Source organism: Mercenaria mercenaria, chromosome 2 (genome assembly GCF_021730395.1).
Source record: "Mercenaria mercenaria strain notata chromosome 2, MADL_Memer_1, whole genome shotgun sequence".
Classification (NCBI taxonomy): Eukaryota; Metazoa; Mollusca; class Bivalvia; order Venerida; family Veneridae; genus Mercenaria; species Mercenaria mercenaria.
This window is the reverse complement of record NC_069362.1, coordinates 95,525,352-95,542,218: the sequence shown is the minus strand read 5'-3', so window position 1 is coordinate 95,542,218 and position 16,867 is coordinate 95,525,352. Positions and strand designations below refer to the sequence as shown.

The 16,867-nt window shown below is 34.3% G+C and overlaps 3 protein-coding genes and 1 long non-coding RNA gene across 7 annotated transcripts; 3 read left to right on the top strand and 1 right to left on the bottom strand.

Moving 5' to 3' along the window:
• The first annotated feature begins 17 nt into the window (after positions 1-17).
• On the top strand, positions 18-1,124 carry LOC128549776 (uncharacterized). The gene has a single exon (XM_053527335.1). The coding sequence runs from the start codon at positions 18-20 to the stop codon at positions 1,122-1,124; it is 1,107 nt and encodes a 368-aa protein (XP_053383310.1).
• Positions 1,125-1,725: 601 nt separating this feature from the next.
• On the top strand, positions 1,726-2,483 carry LOC128555289 (uncharacterized). Its single transcript, XR_008369950.1, has 2 exons — positions 1,726-1,901; positions 2,412-2,483. It is a non-coding gene; the product is annotated as an uncharacterized LOC128555289 (long non-coding RNA).
• Positions 2,484-2,537: 54 nt separating this feature from the next.
• LOC123564625 (uncharacterized) lies at positions 2,538-5,248 on the bottom strand. The gene is made up of 2 exons (XM_045358342.2): positions 5,115-5,248; positions 2,538-4,546 (listed from the first exon to the last, which is right to left on the bottom strand). The coding sequence occupies exon 2, from the start codon at positions 4,511-4,513 to the stop codon at positions 3,746-3,748; it is 768 nt and encodes a 255-aa protein (XP_045214277.1). The 5' UTR covers positions 4,514-4,546; positions 5,115-5,248; the 3' UTR covers positions 2,538-3,745.
• LOC123564624 (uncharacterized) lies at positions 5,246-15,769 on the top strand. 4 transcript variants are annotated; one of them, XM_045358339.2, is made up of 3 exons: positions 5,858-5,911; positions 6,311-6,379; positions 13,126-15,769. In XM_045358339.2, the coding sequence occupies exon 3, from the start codon at positions 13,147-13,149 to the stop codon at positions 15,055-15,057; it is 1,911 nt and encodes a 636-aa protein (XP_045214274.2). In that variant the 5' UTR covers positions 5,858-5,911; positions 6,311-6,379; positions 13,126-13,146; the 3' UTR covers positions 15,058-15,769. The 4 variants fall into 4 exon arrangements, with proteins under 4 accessions (XP_045214275.2, XP_045214273.2, XP_045214274.2 ...); XM_045358340.2 differs by lacking the exons at positions 5,858-5,911; positions 6,311-6,379 and adding an exon at positions 5,246-5,348; XM_045358338.2 differs by lacking the exon at positions 6,311-6,379 and having other exon boundaries at positions 5,470-5,911.
• The last annotated feature ends 1,098 nt before the right edge of the window (positions 15,770-16,867 follow it).

Sequence of the window (16,867 nt, the reverse complement as noted above, 5' to 3'; positions counted from 1 at the left end):
ATGTTTCTAGTCTAATAATGAGACAAATTCATCAAGATCTCAACCATGTTGGTCGAAACCAGATGCTTTCGAAATTAAGAGAAAGATTTTGGCTGATCAATGCACCGTCAGCTATCAGAAAAATCATTTCAAAATGTGTAGTTTGTAGACGACAGCGAGGCAGCGTTGGTGAACAAAAAATGTCCGATTTGCCTGAAGATCGAGTCACGCCAAATGAACCACCTTTTACGCGCGTAGGCGTGGATTACTTTGGACCCTTTGAGGTTAAGCAAGGAAGAAGCTATGTAAAACGTTATGGTGTTATTTTTACGTGTTTAGCAAGTCGAGCTGTTCATTTGGAAGTTGCCGCGTCTCTAGACACTGACTCGTACATCAATGCATTACGTCGTTTTATTGCTCGTCGCGGACAAGTGACAAAAATGCGGTCTGATAATGGAAGTAATTTCATTGGTGCCAATAAGGAACTCAAGAAAGCGATTACTGACTGGAATGTGTGTCAGATTCATGACGCAATGTTACAGAAAAACATAGATTGGCAGTTTAATCCTCCAGCAGGCTCGCATCATGGAGGCGTCTGGGAACGAATGATTAAGACTGTACGTCAAACTCTAAATAGTGTTGTGAAGGAGCAAACTCTTAATGATGAGTCCTTACATACTTTGTTTTGCGAAGTTGAGTCTATAATCAATGATAGACCAATTACCAGGAATTCAGATTCACATAATGACCTTGAGACGTTAACCCCGAATCACCTTCTTCTTATGAAACGTAAGCCAAGTTTACCTCCAGGAATCTTTGCGAAAACAGATAATTACATCAGACGTCGCTGGAGACAAGTTCAGTACATGACTGATCTGTTTTGGCATCGGTGGACTCGAGAATATTTACCTCTACTCCAAGAACGTCAGAAGTGGTGTGACGTCAAAAGAAATTTATGCGTTGGTGATGTTGTCCTAGTTGTAGATTCTAACGCGCCAAGGAATTCGTGGTTGATGGGTAAAGTAACAGAGACTATTCCAGATAGATTAGGCCATGTTAGGCAAGTGAAGTTGAAAACTGTGTTCAATACGAGCTTGGTACGTCCAGTTGACAAGCTATGCTTGCTTCTTGAAGCGGAAACATAGATTGCTTCACTGTTCTTAAGGGGCATAATAATCCCCGTGAAACAATCTTGATAACAAGTAGTATTCAATATCTTGTAAATTTTTCTAGTCAGCAAGAGAAACAGTTTAATTATTGTGATCGATATAAACTAGTCTAAACTGTTGTTATAGAAGAAAATTGAACTAGAGTGTGTTGTTGTTTCAGAAGAAATTGAACTATGTGTGTCGTTTCAAGAGAAAATTGAACTACTTGAAGGAACTACCTTATACATGCATGTTTGTCTATTGAACTATCTGATATGTTGAACTATTGTATGTTGAGCTAAATAACTGATGAGGCATTTATAGCTTTATTTTTTTTTTATTTTTTTTTTTTTATTTTTTTTTTTTTTTTTGAAGATATTTGAAAGGTCTTACTAGAGAATTACTTGAGAATTCATATGTTGTAAACTTTAGTTGAGAATACAGTGTATTTTGTAAAATACCTTTAATGTCTTTAAATTATGCACATGGTTCAAACCTCAAGAATTTATTTTTGCAAATTGAGTTACTGTATCTTAAGTTTTGAAATTGTGTTGAGTAATTGTGTCAGATGTTATCTTCACAATTAAGGGCTGGATGTAAGTGCCACTCGTAATGGTCGGTACTTACCGGCATTTAGCCGTTTTGTTAGACGACAACGATAATGTTGCTTTGATTTTCGTTAGCAGTTTAGCCATGTTTCCAGAGTATTTTTTCTAGAAAATTGTTCGTTTTTTTTTTGTACTGAAAAGGTTCAAATACATGTACTATAATTTGGTAAGAATATAAGTATTTGCTTTACTATTGTTGAATATTCTTGACATGTAAAATCAAGCAATTATGCTGTATAACTATTAATTAGTTACGCGCCATTCGTACCCCACCCATATCTGACTGTTCGCTAATAAGTTTGTTGCTGGTAAATGACTACTACAGTTTTCTAGATTTAGGACAGCAATTGTTTAAGTAACAAGGATCGATTTTCTTTGTATTCAAGCTGTGTTTGTATATTTTATTACGTTTAAGACCTCAGTTGTCGTTTGCTTATTGTCAAGGGAAGTAACTGCTACAAATTCTTGTATATGCCTTGCATAGTTATGCCCCTTTGTTTCACCTTGCTTAAATTCACTATTGTTACATTTGTTAGTATTGTGTTAAGAAGTTTAAAGATTTTAAACATTAATTAAGTTGTTTTGACATGTATAATAATTTACTAGGCTATAATAGCATTATACATGTATTGTGACTTATTTGCTAGTACTTATTCATGGTTTTGTGTATTTTCAGTCAATCGTAACATAACGAACTGGACATAACACCATGCAACATGATGTAATAAAGATCATCTTGAAACAGTTACGCATTGTCAATTTGTCTTGATATTTGAACATTTACCAGCCAGTACAATATTGAAGGTACAAAAAATCGTTTATCAGATTATTTGTCCAGATGGCATTTAGATCAGTCATTTCAAGATGAATTCGACAAGCTAGCAGTGCATTCAGGGTCTTGGAATGAAGTAGAGGTTAATGAGGAAAATTTTAGATTTTCTCATGATTGGTAACATCGCAGCTGTTCATTTTGTTTTCAGAGTTACAGTCATTGAGAAAGGATTTGAAAGTGACTACAACGTCAGCCTTTGCTCAAGGTATTAATAAGAATTTGAGAATTCAGTGGGAGACCTTTTTAATTTTTTGTTTGTTTTTTAATCTTACGTTCTTGCCGGCATCAACTGTCACTTTAGAATTGTATGCACAGTTTTTAAGTAGAACTTTTAAATCAGTTGACAGCATACGGAATTATATTGCTGGAGTTAAGACTTTACATTTCATATTAGGAATGGAGTTGGCACATGTTAACACCTATTTACTCAATTTATCATTAAAGGGCTTGACTAGACTAAAGCAACATACTGTTAAACGCGCCAAACCAGTCACACTTGAAATTTTGACTGACATTTATGGTATTTTAAATTTTAGTGAGCCATCTGATACAGTGTATTGGTGTTTGTTTTTATTTGCATTTTTCTTGGTTGCTAGGAAGTCTAATTTAGTACCTACATCAAAACAAGACTTGATAAGTGGACATTTTTTTACATAAAGATAGCATTGAAGTTTTTGATAATCATTTACTAGTACATTTCAACTGGTCAAAAACAATTCAGTTTGGAGAAAGAAAGGTTATATCTCCTTTACTGAAGTTACCTTCAGTGTTGTGTCCAGTCACAGCTTACATCAGATTGAAACATTTAAACTTGGAGAATAAGTGGGGAGCTGTTTTTTCATTACCAGGTGGAAAATGTATCACTTATAGTCTTTTCCAACAGAAGTTTAGGGATTGCATAACCAAATTTAATTTAGATTCTTCTCAGTTTTCCACTCACTCTTTCCGTAGGGGATTTGCGACTTTAGCCTTTCAACGTAATGTTTTACCAGAACATATTCAGTTATTAGGAGATTGGAAATCTGACGCCTATAAGTGTTATTTGGAATTATCTTGGGAAGAAAAATTGGCAATACTCAAGAATATGTTTTCCATTTAATTTCAATGTATATCTTAGATATCTTTGTGAGTACAATCCATCACAAGCTGTAGAAGGTTGTTTGACTTCACCAGCATGTTTAGCCCTCAGGGTGGATTCTTTCAAGTATGTTTTTGAGCATTTGAAGCCCCTTTGTTCTAGACTCTTGTAATTCTCTACAATCCAGGATGAAGTGTTGTAAATTTTCGTCAGCTTTATTACATAGCTGGCATGTTCTGGTGACTTCTGCTTTGTTAATTTTTGCTGCATTCGTTTGTTGTACGTAGGTGCCAGTCGCTAGTCTTACTTTTATCTCTGCCCGTTTCACCTCGTGTTCCCTTGGGCGTACCGACTGCCATATATTGTGCAGTTCCTTTGTAGGTCTTCGCTGAATCTGCAGGTACTTCAGAGATGGGTTTTCACTAAGCTGAGATGTCCATTCTTTGTGCCAGTAATTTGATACTGCTTTGTCTGCCATCGATTTCCATTTTAGCTTTGAAGGGGGATCGTTAAGTAATGTTCTGGCACTTGGCAAGGAGTACTTTCTGAGAACATCTTGAATGGTTGTAGAAAAAGACTTGCCTCCTGGAGTTGACATTGCAAGCTGTCTAGAGAGTATCTCATGCTCAGTTGACCCTTTAAGGCGACAGATATTCAGAAATAGTGAATGTTGGTTCTTGTCTAGGAGTGATTCTATCGGTTCTGCACCTAGTAAAATATGAACCCCAACATTTGCTGCCCTCTCTGGAAGGCCTTGAAAGTGTTCAAACGTAGTCCTCTGTTGTTTCTCCAGCTGTTGTATGTCAGAGTTTTTGTGTGGAGAACTTCTATTCCATACAACGACCGAGGTATGATGTACGTCTTCCATAGCTTCATAGCAACCTTTGGGGATAAGCCTCTCCTAATCAAATAAAAGAAGGCAATTAAACAAATAAGGAGGATAGAGTTATATGTCATGTTACTGAACTGTCCGTAAGACAGCACGCTCGACTTTTCTCAGTGCTTGACTCTGAATTAGAGCTTTGTCAGTAAAAACTTTATAAAACATTAACAAAAAAAATCTAAGTTAAAAATGGGCATAACTCTGTCAAACTTCAAATCAGAGTAATTGGAATTGTTTCTCCTTTTATAGATCTTGATAGTAAATAACTATTTTAAGTTTCAAGTCAAAGGCTATGATAGTAAAAGAGATATTTCACTTTATCAAAAACTTGAACCAAAAAATTCGGAGTTAAAAAGGGGGAGTATACAGTATAAATTTATGTATATGTCCAAATCAATAAACATCCTGTAAAGTGTTCGTTTTGTACAGGAACTACATTTTCATGCACGGCTACGATTTTTTCGTCACTATAAACTGGTACTGTACCTTCGATAACTTTTTAACAAACAAAGATAAACATGTAAGACCAAAAGCCGAGTGAAGATAATTTATCGTTTGAAAATTCGTATATAATAAACACACATACCACTGCAAAATGTGTCCTATGTTATGTCAAAAAGTAAACAAATGACGCCATTTTGAACTGCAACCAGCATTTTTCTCGCCTAAAAGCAGCAACTTATTAAATACGTCCACACCCATGCGTATAACCATATGTTTACAGGAAGTATATTCTAAAAGTGTTTAATTACAACGAGCGTCGGTGTGTCAATGGTATTAATGTTCCTGTCCTACAGGAAGCAGAAGAGAATATTATAAGGTGAGTTTTATCTATGCAACATGCTTTCAAACAGGGTTTCTGAATTTGTTATGTACTTTTACGTTTAGTGTGTATGTAAGCATTTCATATTTCAGACTCTCACTAAAAATAAGTTTTAAAAATCACTGCGAGGAATCACATGATCAAAATAATCTCTAAACCAAAATAAATTTATGAATAATGTCGGATAATATTGAAGAATCTTTTGCTGTAAATCTAAGATACAGCCTATCATACACCAACATACATGTATCTAAAAACTACATAGATTTCAATCACAAGCACCTTCTGGTTATCTGGAACATTTCAAGAAACTGATACTTCTTATTTTCCTTAGTGTTTGTAATTACAGGATATCTATCATTATTGTCAACTCCATGATAATTTAACAATTTTCATTAGTCATATGATAGGCTATGTTTAAATTTCATATCTTATCATGACAGGAAATTTATTCATGTTCTTCAAAATACAACTTTGGTTTAGAGATTATTTTGATCATGTGATTCCCCACAGTGAAAATGGATTATGAAAAAAGATGGCGATAAGGTAGTATTACTGAGGTGAGCATTATTATAAATCTTATTATATAATATTATTTAAATGAATATCTTGCAAAATTCTTATGTCAATAAGTTTGTACATTTAGTTATTTTCAGAGTACTCACTGTTAATGAATTTTTAAGAGAATCTATTTTTCGGGGTAGTCCCTTTAAGGGGTCATGTACGTGATACGATACTAACTAGGGGTTCATGTTATACGACTCATCATCCAATTTATCCTTTTCATATGCAATCGCTACAAATACGATTATAGTGCGTTATTAAATTGATCCACCGAAATCACGTCTTTCTTCAATAATATAAGAGCCAAACTTTGGTATAAACACCTAAAGAAGCAGTTAGAAATATTGCAAAAAATGCAATTTTCTTGTATTTTCAGCCACTTTATCATTTTTCAGTGTCGTATATACATTCCATGCCAAACTTGGTATAAATGAACAGGATGATAAATTTCACCAAAAATGTAGGTGAGTAGCTTTTTATTGTTGCTGAAATGCATGGCGCCTTAAATTATATATATTATTGCGCAGGACCCCCTTGAATTATTTGTGTCATCACACGACCCCCTTAAAGTATTTCTGTCATACCACACGACCCTGTTAAATCATTTCTGTTGATGTCGTATCACACAATCCCCTTAGATTATTGGTGTTGTATCACATGTTCCCCTTAAACTAGTGGTGTTATCACATGACCCCATTAAATTAGTTTTGTTATATTATATGACACCCTTGAATATCATATGGCACTCCCTTAAATTTGTTTTCATATGTTGTTCGCATATTACATGACTCTCTTCAAGTCTTGGTGTACAAACCATCCCACATTAGATATGCGTAATAACACGTTGTAACGTACATACGAGTACTGAAAGTAACTACATGCAGAATGGACCACAAAACTAGTTAAAACTAGTTAAAACCTGTGATGTACTTCATTTTGTTGCCTTCTTAGTAGGAAAATGTTGTTGTTTCTCATGAAACCATATCTTGCATTTCCTATATAAAGAAGGTGTTACTGTCATAAGTATTTTTTCAAGTGTCTATATAACTGAAAGGAGCAGTCTCATCTAATTTCAGGTTTTACTTTCTTTTAAATAGTATTATTTAGTTTTCTTTCAAAAACATCGTATTTTAAGAAAGTACCCGGGAGGAAATCCAGCAGATCGTTCCCGTTTTGTGTCGATTCGCCGTAAAACCCAACTCACTCACTCACTCCTATATTGACTTTATATTGCCTTTTGTCTCGAGGTAAAAATGAGCTATCTTTGAAATTAACACAATTATGAAATTAACAAAATTTTTTTCCAGCATTTATTGAATAAACATTATGTGTGTGTGTGTGTTGGGGGGGGGGGGGGGGGGGGGGGGGGGTGTAGTTTGAAACTTGAAATGTAGGAAACAGTCGTCAAAATGTATTCATGTAGGCTATTAACATATGTAGATACATGTATTTGATTTCACTGCTAGGAAATATATAGATTATATTAGAAATAATATCTATGCCGTTTGAATAATCAGAAATGTAAACATGGCCATAATGCCGTCAGAACTCTATATTCGTCCCCTTAATGCAAAAAAGTACCATGAGCATATGAATGTACATGAAAGTCATCATGTGGCGAGATGATATGTCATTACCTGCACTTGCATTACTAAATGTAACGATAGACTGAAACATTGTATTTTTTCTGAGATCTGATAGTACAAATGCCTAAATCTAAATATGACACAATTGTGTGATTGTTATCAAGTTGCTCAATGTTAACGTTATTTAATAATTCTATCTGTTAGTATATACCGACTAATGTGTTAGTATATACCGACTAATGAGAGCGAATTAAGTGGTCTAGAAGCTTCTATATTCTTTTACACTTAGACCTCTTTCGTTATCGCTCATCTATATATAAATCTGACACTTCAAAAACATAAAAAGTGTTTGTAGTTTAATTCATTGCTGCGTGTTCTTAAAGACACTGATTCTGGTATGCCTGGTATGTGGCCTATGGAGATCATAAGGTCTGCGTATTGGCGATAAGGGCCAATACACAAGTCAGGACCATTGGTAGCCTTGCTTCTGTTTATCATAATAAGCTACTGTATAGCTACTGTGCAGTAAATAAATTGCAGGTGATATTTCTCACCTTTATAGAAAATCAGTTCTCACCTTTATAAGGAGTTTAGAAAGCTTGATTGAATTAGGGCTAAATAAACAAAGTAATAAGATACAACAGTGTTTTATCATATTTTTAATAAAGTAAGTTTTTTAACAATTACATCTCATTATTGCTGTTTTTTATTATCAAAAATATAAAAAATGCATTCAGGCACATAGCTTTTAGAAGTAATAAATTATTGTGTATTTTGAACAATGATATATCTTTATTGCTGGATTTTATTATACATAAAAGAAAGTTAACATTATTTAGACAACACAAGAGGAATTAAGCATTTTTAATATATAACATCCTTCTGTCTATATACCTTCTTTATCTATTAAAAATGCATCTGAACGCTTCTTTAATTTCTAATAAAATCCAGCAATTATCTTTTTCTTTTTCGTTTTTATTTTGTTACTTTTGTTAAAAAGATCATAATCATTGAATAAACAAACTTGTAATTTCTCTTATTAAGTTTTGAATAATTATTTTATAGTGAGAAATGCTTTGCTATTAGGGTTATAATTTAACTGGCCAGGACATTACTCAACATGACTGAGCAATCAAAATTAGTATCTTATCAATTAAAATAATTTTGTGTACATGCTGAAAAAAGACTAAAAAAACAACAGCATTTCAATTAATAAAATGCAAAACACAGGAAATAACCAATTTACCTGTAGGCAATAAAATTTATGATTCTCTGACAATAATTAGGCTACATGTCAAGTCTACAGGGGTTTTATGGACCCTTATCAGACTGGACCAGACAGGATCTTGTATTATATTGGGGATTAAAAAGTCTGGTATTTGGGGGGGGGGGGGGGGGTCACATATATAGGAGATTTTCTTTGCCTTTAAAGACACTAATTCTGGTATGCCTGGTATGTAGCCTATGGAGATGATAAGGTCTGCGTATTGGCGATAAGGGCCAATACACAAGTCAGGACCATTGGTAGACTTGCTTCTGTTTATCATAATAAGCTACTGTATAGCTACTGTGCAGTAAATAAATTGCAGGTGATATTTCTCACCTTTATAGCAAATCAGTTCTCACCTTTATAACGAGTTTAGAAAGCTTGATTGAATTAGGGCTAAATAAACAAAGTGATAAGATACAACAGTGTTTTATTTAAGAAATAATAAATATGTGCCTATATTTTATCAGTTAATAAAATATGGGCAGGAGTTCGGATGCGTAATAATTAAATCACGAGTGCGTAGCACGAGTGATTTAATATTCGCATCCGAACGACTGCCCATATTTTATTAACTGATAAAATTATTGGAACATATTTATTATTTCGATTCTAACCACGTAAATTCTTCGCATTTTACAGCACTACATTTTAGCGCGATTGTCATTCGGCTGGCCATATGCTATTATAAAAACCTCCCCACGAATGGAAAGCGTTGCATCAAACAGAATTTTCCGATATTCAGTAAATTTTAATTAAAGTATTAAGTAGTTATTGCCGTGAAAATGTTATTTTCAATAACATCAAAGGTCGGATATAGAAATCAGAGGTAAATACTTAATTCAAGGTTTATATATGCAGTTTCTAAAAATAGTACACGTCACCTACATGATGGCACTGAAACATACACGCCAGAACATTGCGGCGGCATATAAACACGTAAAAACTTGAGTCTGGAAGATTGGAAAATTAATTATAATTTATTTACTGTCAAAGTAGAATTTAGTTGACATTTGTGGTGCCTACAACGCAGAAATTGTAAACTACACACACGACCAGACATAGATGCACTGGTGTTGAAGTTGAAACTTACCGGGCTGAAACATACTCTTACGGTAAAATATAAACAAATAAATTCATCAGTTAGATATTGTTTGTTTCAGAAAATTTGATGTACTTTTTATTACTACTACATAACACTGAAAAAGTCGAGTATTTAGTCGGTATATAACGGAAGCAGAGTAGAATATCAGTCGTGTTACAATCGTAGGGCAGAATGGAAGAGCTATATTTTATCGTAGATTCATGTATAGGCGATTTCGCTATATGTTTATATAGCAACTGCTGCGGATCGTGTTAGAACATATTTTTAATAAAGTAAGTTTTTTAACAATTACATCTCATTATTGCTGTTTTTTATTATCAAAATATAAAAAATGCATTCAGGCACATAGCTTTTAGAAGTAATAAATTATTGTGTATTTTGAACAATGATATATCTTTATTGCTGGATTTTATTATACATAAAAGAAAGTTAACATTATTTAGACAACACAAGAGGAATTAAGCATTTTTAATATATAACATCCTTCTTTCTATATACCTTCTTTATCTATTAAAAATGCAACTGAACGCTTCTTTAATTTCTAATAAAATCCAGCAATTACCTTTTTTTTCGTTTTTATTTTGTTACTTTTGATAAAAAGATCATAATCATTGAATAAACAAACTTGTAATTTCTCTTATTAAGTTTTGAATAATTATTTTATAGTGAGAAATGCTTTGCTATTAGGGTTATAATTTAACTGGCCAGGACATTACTCAACATGACTGAGCAATCAAAATTAGTATCTTATCAATTAAAATAATTTTGTGTATGTGGTGTAACAGTAACTAAAGTTCACACTACTAAATACCAGCAACAACAACAATTGTTATATAACTACTATTTAATGTTCTACTATATGCTACGATAATATATAAACATCAATGTCTTTCTTCATAATTCTCTAACATAGTTTTCTAACATTCACAGTTATTAAAAGAACTTCTATTCTTCGACATAATTACTTCAACGTTAATTGCCTCGGTCTTTATCTAACTAATTCATTTTGGTAGTATCGAACATAAGCATCTAACCTAACTGAGTACCAGAATGATACTGCAGTTTTTGTCACAAAACTTCTGCTTAAGAAAGAAATGATTCGTGACTTGAGTCATGCGGCGTGATCAAAAGACCGGGTGTTTATAATTACCCCGTCATTTATCCAGTTAGTCAGTTGTCAAAACAATTAGTAATTTTGAAACATGCATTGCTGGACAATGCATTAACTGGGCGATATAATGTAACCTGTCAATTAATGCACATGACTAATTTCTAGACCGTAAGGCTAAGTGTGGAAAGGAATGCGAAATATATTCTTAAAGTACATGACTTATTATTGACCAAAAAGCTATCTGAAAAGAATGCGTAAGAAGTGTTTGGTATAATGGATTCTTTAAACCATTATATCACATGTACATGCTGAAAAAAAGACTAAAAAACAAAACAACAGCATTTCAATTAATAAAATGCAAAAACACAGGAAATAACCAATTTACCTAGGCAATAAAATTTATGATTCTCTGACAATAATTAGGCTACATGTCAAGTCTACAGGGGTTTTATGGACCCTTATCAGACTGGACCAGACAGGATCTTGTATATTGGGGATTAAAAAGTCTGGTATTGGGGGGGGGGGGGGGGGGGGGGGGGGGGGGGCGGTGGTCACTTATATAGGAGATTTTCTTTGCCTTTAACTAAATTGAATTGTATGTACAACCATATTTCCGTGTCATAGAACACGGACGAAAATTTGTCACATATAAGTTTATAAAGCAAGGAAATTATATTCTATTACAAAGGTATTGTAATCGTTAATTTATCGATCATTTTGAATAGGACAAGTATATACGCGCTGGGGAAAATATTTCATGATGGACCTGTGAATTCTTTACTTATGGGTGAAACAGGTCTCATAAGCGTAAATACGACTAGCTTCTACTGATTATAAAACATACCGTACGATTTGTTGTGAATTAACTGTTGTTGTACTTTTAGTAGTTCAACCGCCACCCTTGTTTAAGAGCAACATTTAAAAAACACGTTTTTTTCATCCTCAAGTAATAAGTAAGTAGACTCGCCCAGTGTAATCAATCTAGACGCACAATCTAATTTTATACATAGAGCGCGTACTTCACCCGATTTACATTCGGAACATTTTCACGCGTTTCGGGCTTTATCGTATGTTTAACATGGGATTTTTGAACCGTCCAAAGATGTTGGAAATGTTTGTCTTATTGTTTATGTTTTTAATAAAACTGTTACTGCTTTCATTGTCTACCACTTTTTTTCCATTCTTGCCTGAAAAACAGTAATGAGTTTGTACACTGTTCAGAAAATTGTGCTCTGTTGAAATTTAACCAAACACAAGTTTACCTGCATAAACAGAAAGCATGATATGTCACCATGCGCGGATCCAGAAGGGGGAACCGGGGGTCCGGACCCCCTCTGGAAAATCTTTAAAAAAGGAAAGAAGACAAGAAGGAAAGAAAATGTTTTTCGAAAAAGGCAACATTAGGACTGCATGTAAAGTATATGCGGCTGCTGCTACATACGACCCCGACATAATTCATATTATTTATCTAAAAGAAACTAAGAATTTTACCTTCAAGAAAGCTTGATTTATCATGTTCCCAAATTTAACAGGTTAGTCCATAAAACTGTCCCAGAATGCAAAAAATGAAGTGCTAAATTTAAAAATTTCCAGGGGGGAGGGGGCGGGGGCAGGGGATCGGACCTCCTCTGAGAAAATTGGCTGTGTCCGTGCATGGTCACTATACCTGTCCAGTACTGGACATTATGGTAAACGCTTCTTTCCTGCACAAATGACAATTTCGCAACTTCTGTCCGGTTTCTACAAATTTCTGGCCGCGATAAACCATTTGACTTGTATCCTAGTTTAGTTTTGGGTCCAAATCCTGACTGATTCATATTTCTTCCTTACAAACGTACGACGCAAAATGGGACAAAGTTGCATTGTGGATGTTTGAATACATAGAAACCACTGCTTGTAAACAAAGTTTGGTTGTAGATCGAAAGGTAAACATAGCAGAATGTTGAAGTTTTATCTTGACTAGAAAATGCAACATATAGTTGAAATACATGTACCTAGAGTTTTAATATGCATATGGTAGGACGAACCATCAAAGACACGAGAGAATAAAGAGATTATGAAATCGTTTATGACAGTTCACTTAAACCATCTGTTCGCCGCCTTAGCTTTGAATAAAATGTTTGCTGTTGTTTTTTTTTCAGATATGGAGAAAAGAAACAATTATGTCAGAATATAGTTACATCGAACCTATGTGCGACTGTCACCAGGATGAAGTTGCACTAGTACTCTGCCGTCACCATAAGGAATTGCTCTGCCTAAGCTGTGTGTTGGGAAGAGAGAAATCACCAGAATGTTCGATCATTGAAATCCGAAAAGTTTCTGAAGAGAACGATATTCTGATGTTAGAATGTTTAGTTGCTAGACAAATGACAGTAAAGAAGAAACGATTAATAGACTATCATGAAAGGAAAACAGAAACTGTAAAGACTAATTTGGAAGAACAAGTAATAGAGATGCATAGTAAGCTAACAAAGCGGCTCGACGAAATGAAAGATACTTGTCTTAAATCAATCGAAACACAAGCTAAAGCAGTCATAAAAACAAACAAGAATAACAAGCAACGAATAGTTATAGTCGAAACCAAAGTAAATGAATACCTCGACAAACTGTCGGTTAGCTCACCAGACGACATCATTTGTATTCAACCGAACTTAATAAAGATGAAAACAGAATTAGTGCAGAACATTCCAGATAAAGAATCCATGCCTGAAGGTCACTTTAAACCAAATAGTTTCTTTGGCGATTTCATTTTACAAGAAGATACTTCTCTTGGACGCGTATACTTGACTGATACCGAACATTATGATATGATTGATGATTTGCCTGAAAATAAAGTTGAGATGCGATCACAAGAGACACTGCCTATCCAACATTTAAACAAAAGTGAAGTTAGTTCGAAAGAAGAGGACAAAGAATCTGTCGTTACACGTCAAAAACTTTTAGCGGCGGTGTATACATCATCAGATGAAATAGTATATGGTATTAAAAACGAAACTCGAATTCCTGCTCAAAGCGGCGAAAATACTGGTGAAAGTACGCAAGCCGACAAAAAATCATTGGAAGAAAAAAAGTCGGGCAGAATATTTGGAGGACTACGTAGATGGTTTTCGTCAGATATAAAGAGATCAGATAAATCGGACGGAAAGGAACCTGAGAGAGGTATTAACAACTTGAAGACGGGTAGTCTATGTGAAAGTAAATCCAGAAGCACTGAACATGTATATGATGTTAAAACGTTTGCTCCGTCAAGTTACGTGCATCCTAAATATCTGATAAACAAAACAGTAGTGCTATCAAAACTCGAACAGCAGTTCAGCTCTGCATGTAAGTTTTCCAAACTTGTTTATCTTGGAGATGGATTCATAGGGTTGCTGTCGAAAGCTCATAATTCTTTTGTGATGGCAGATTTACTCGGAAACGTTTACAAAACGAAAACAATGATAGGTGGATTGGAAGGTGCTGTTGCAACTGGAAAAACTGAGGTTGCTCTTCTCGTTGAAAATGGACATCAGATTTGTAAGTTTGATGTAAGCTTTGTCGGATTTTCAACGACGGAATACTTCATGGTACATGAAGAAATCCCAAATATAACTGGATTCGATTTCGATGAAGCGTCGTCGCAATTTGCCATAAGCTCACCAAATAAACTAGTCATTCTTGACAAAAGTGGAAGAAAGATGAAGTCCGTACAGTATAGCTCCGTCCAGTCGCCTTTGACTCAAATGACAACAACGTATGATTTCAAAAGAGATTGCCTTTACATAATGAACATGCAAAATAAAACTTTAAAATGCTTCTCTTTTAAAACGTCTGATGCACTTTGGAGATGTAAATACGAAGACAGGTCGTTCATTCCGAGGAACATGTGTCTGTACAAAGACACGATTTGCATTGCGTGTAGGGATGAGATCGCCCTCTTGTTAGCTGATGACGGTTCACTGGCTGCAAAGCATGACACTAAAAGGCTTTTGTGCGATTGTCTCGGAGTGTACGTTATTGATGACGTAATTGTTTTTACATCAAATTCAGATGACTTCAAGGAATCAACGAAACTCGCATATGTCAGCATTTGAAGAATATACACGTGCAATGACGCTTCAACTGATGCAAGAAATTTTGTATCCGAGGCATATCTACTGTATTGCTTTTTCTGAAAAGCACAAAGTTGAAGGTCTTATATTTTCCAGTAAAAATACTTTTAGCACTGATTCAATGCTGAATTGTAATTTAAGTGTGTTTATGTTGTAGAATTATTCATTCTTGTGTGAACGCTTAGTCGATGCATTTTCTTTCATTACTGATTCAACGCTGAATGAATGTTCACCTTTGATAGATTGTAAATATGAATGCATTTTAGTGCAATTTCACTTAATAAGCCTGTACAAGTACGTTTTCAGAAAGGTTAACGAATCAGTGTAATAAGTCCATTTAAAATCAATGCAAAATTTTGCAAGAACTGATCTATTTTGTGTCATGATGAATCTTGCTAATTTCAATGTTGTTTGGTGTTCAAGTTAAACTTTTTGATGGCAATATGACGAATCCATATAAGTTAAATAATAGAGTCACGTATAAATAAACGAAAATGTATGTATGCACAAATAAAAACAACTGAAGAACGTAAAAGAAATACAATTATATATATTACGCCTCCATATAAAAAGTACTGCTGGGTTTCCTTTTAGAAATATCTAGCAATATTTCAATGTGTTGTCATTTAATGTTTTATTTGGGTCACTTAAAGCCTGAACTGCAAGTGTATTTATGAATAAACAGCCGTCCTTATCCCTCGTGTTGTCTTCATTCTCAGTATTTTTAATTTCACCTCGTTCACATCCTTTCATTCCCATAGGAAACTTTTCTCACATGTTTCCATAAGGAACGGTTTCCCTGGGAAGATTTTGAAAACAATGAAAACGAAATTGATCATAAAAATTACGATCATGGTGGGTATATGATACAAACATTAATTACTGTTTCTTCACGGAGTTCAGAATACATTGTTCCTCGTTTGTTTCCCATGGAAAATGTTCCCATTCCCATGGGAAGATGTCATTTCCGTGAGAAAGTCTATTTTTCCTTGCTTATATTGCTTTATAAATAAAATAAAAAGAAAAGAATAATATGCTTTTGACTTTTTCTGTATCATTATGATCTGTATGTAGACAATATTTTTTTTTATTTACATGTTTTACATTCTACACTATAGAAAGCCAATTAGGTCAATATCCTTTATGATAAATGGTCAATTTAATTTGCTAAATGTTTAATTCTGGATTCCTATTACAAGCAAAACAAAACTTGTCTCCCCTTTTCGTTACAAACGATTGTCCCTTTGATGTGTATACACAGTAACATTTTTTAACAAAAATCAAAGTTCTTATTAAATGTTCATGTAGCAGTACTCGAAGTGGCCATCCTGATTTTGCATTATTTAAACCCTAATGCGACGGAAGATAAGAACTAGCAAGACACGCCTCTTTTATACTGCTTAGAAGTAAAAATGGAACACGTTGTTACAATGGGACAATTTGTGCCTGTCTTACCATTATAGATCCTACAAACAACAACTGATATACCTTAACTGTAGTTTACTGGAACAGTGTGCGAACCAGAATAGCTTGATTAATGTATTTTACGAAGATAGCGCCGGTAATTATCTCGTCATTACTGAAACATTCCTTTGGAGGTGACTGATAATGAAACGGCAGAAGAATTTCAGTCATGGACACATAGTCCAAAACTGCCTAATGGGCTTTTGATGCAAATTCCGGGGGAATGGACGAAAAAAGTGGGTCAAGCAGAAAACTTTAGGGTCGATAGGGGAAGTTGACCGTTTGACAATTTCGGATAAGTTATAGTTAAATATCGAGTGCGCGCGGA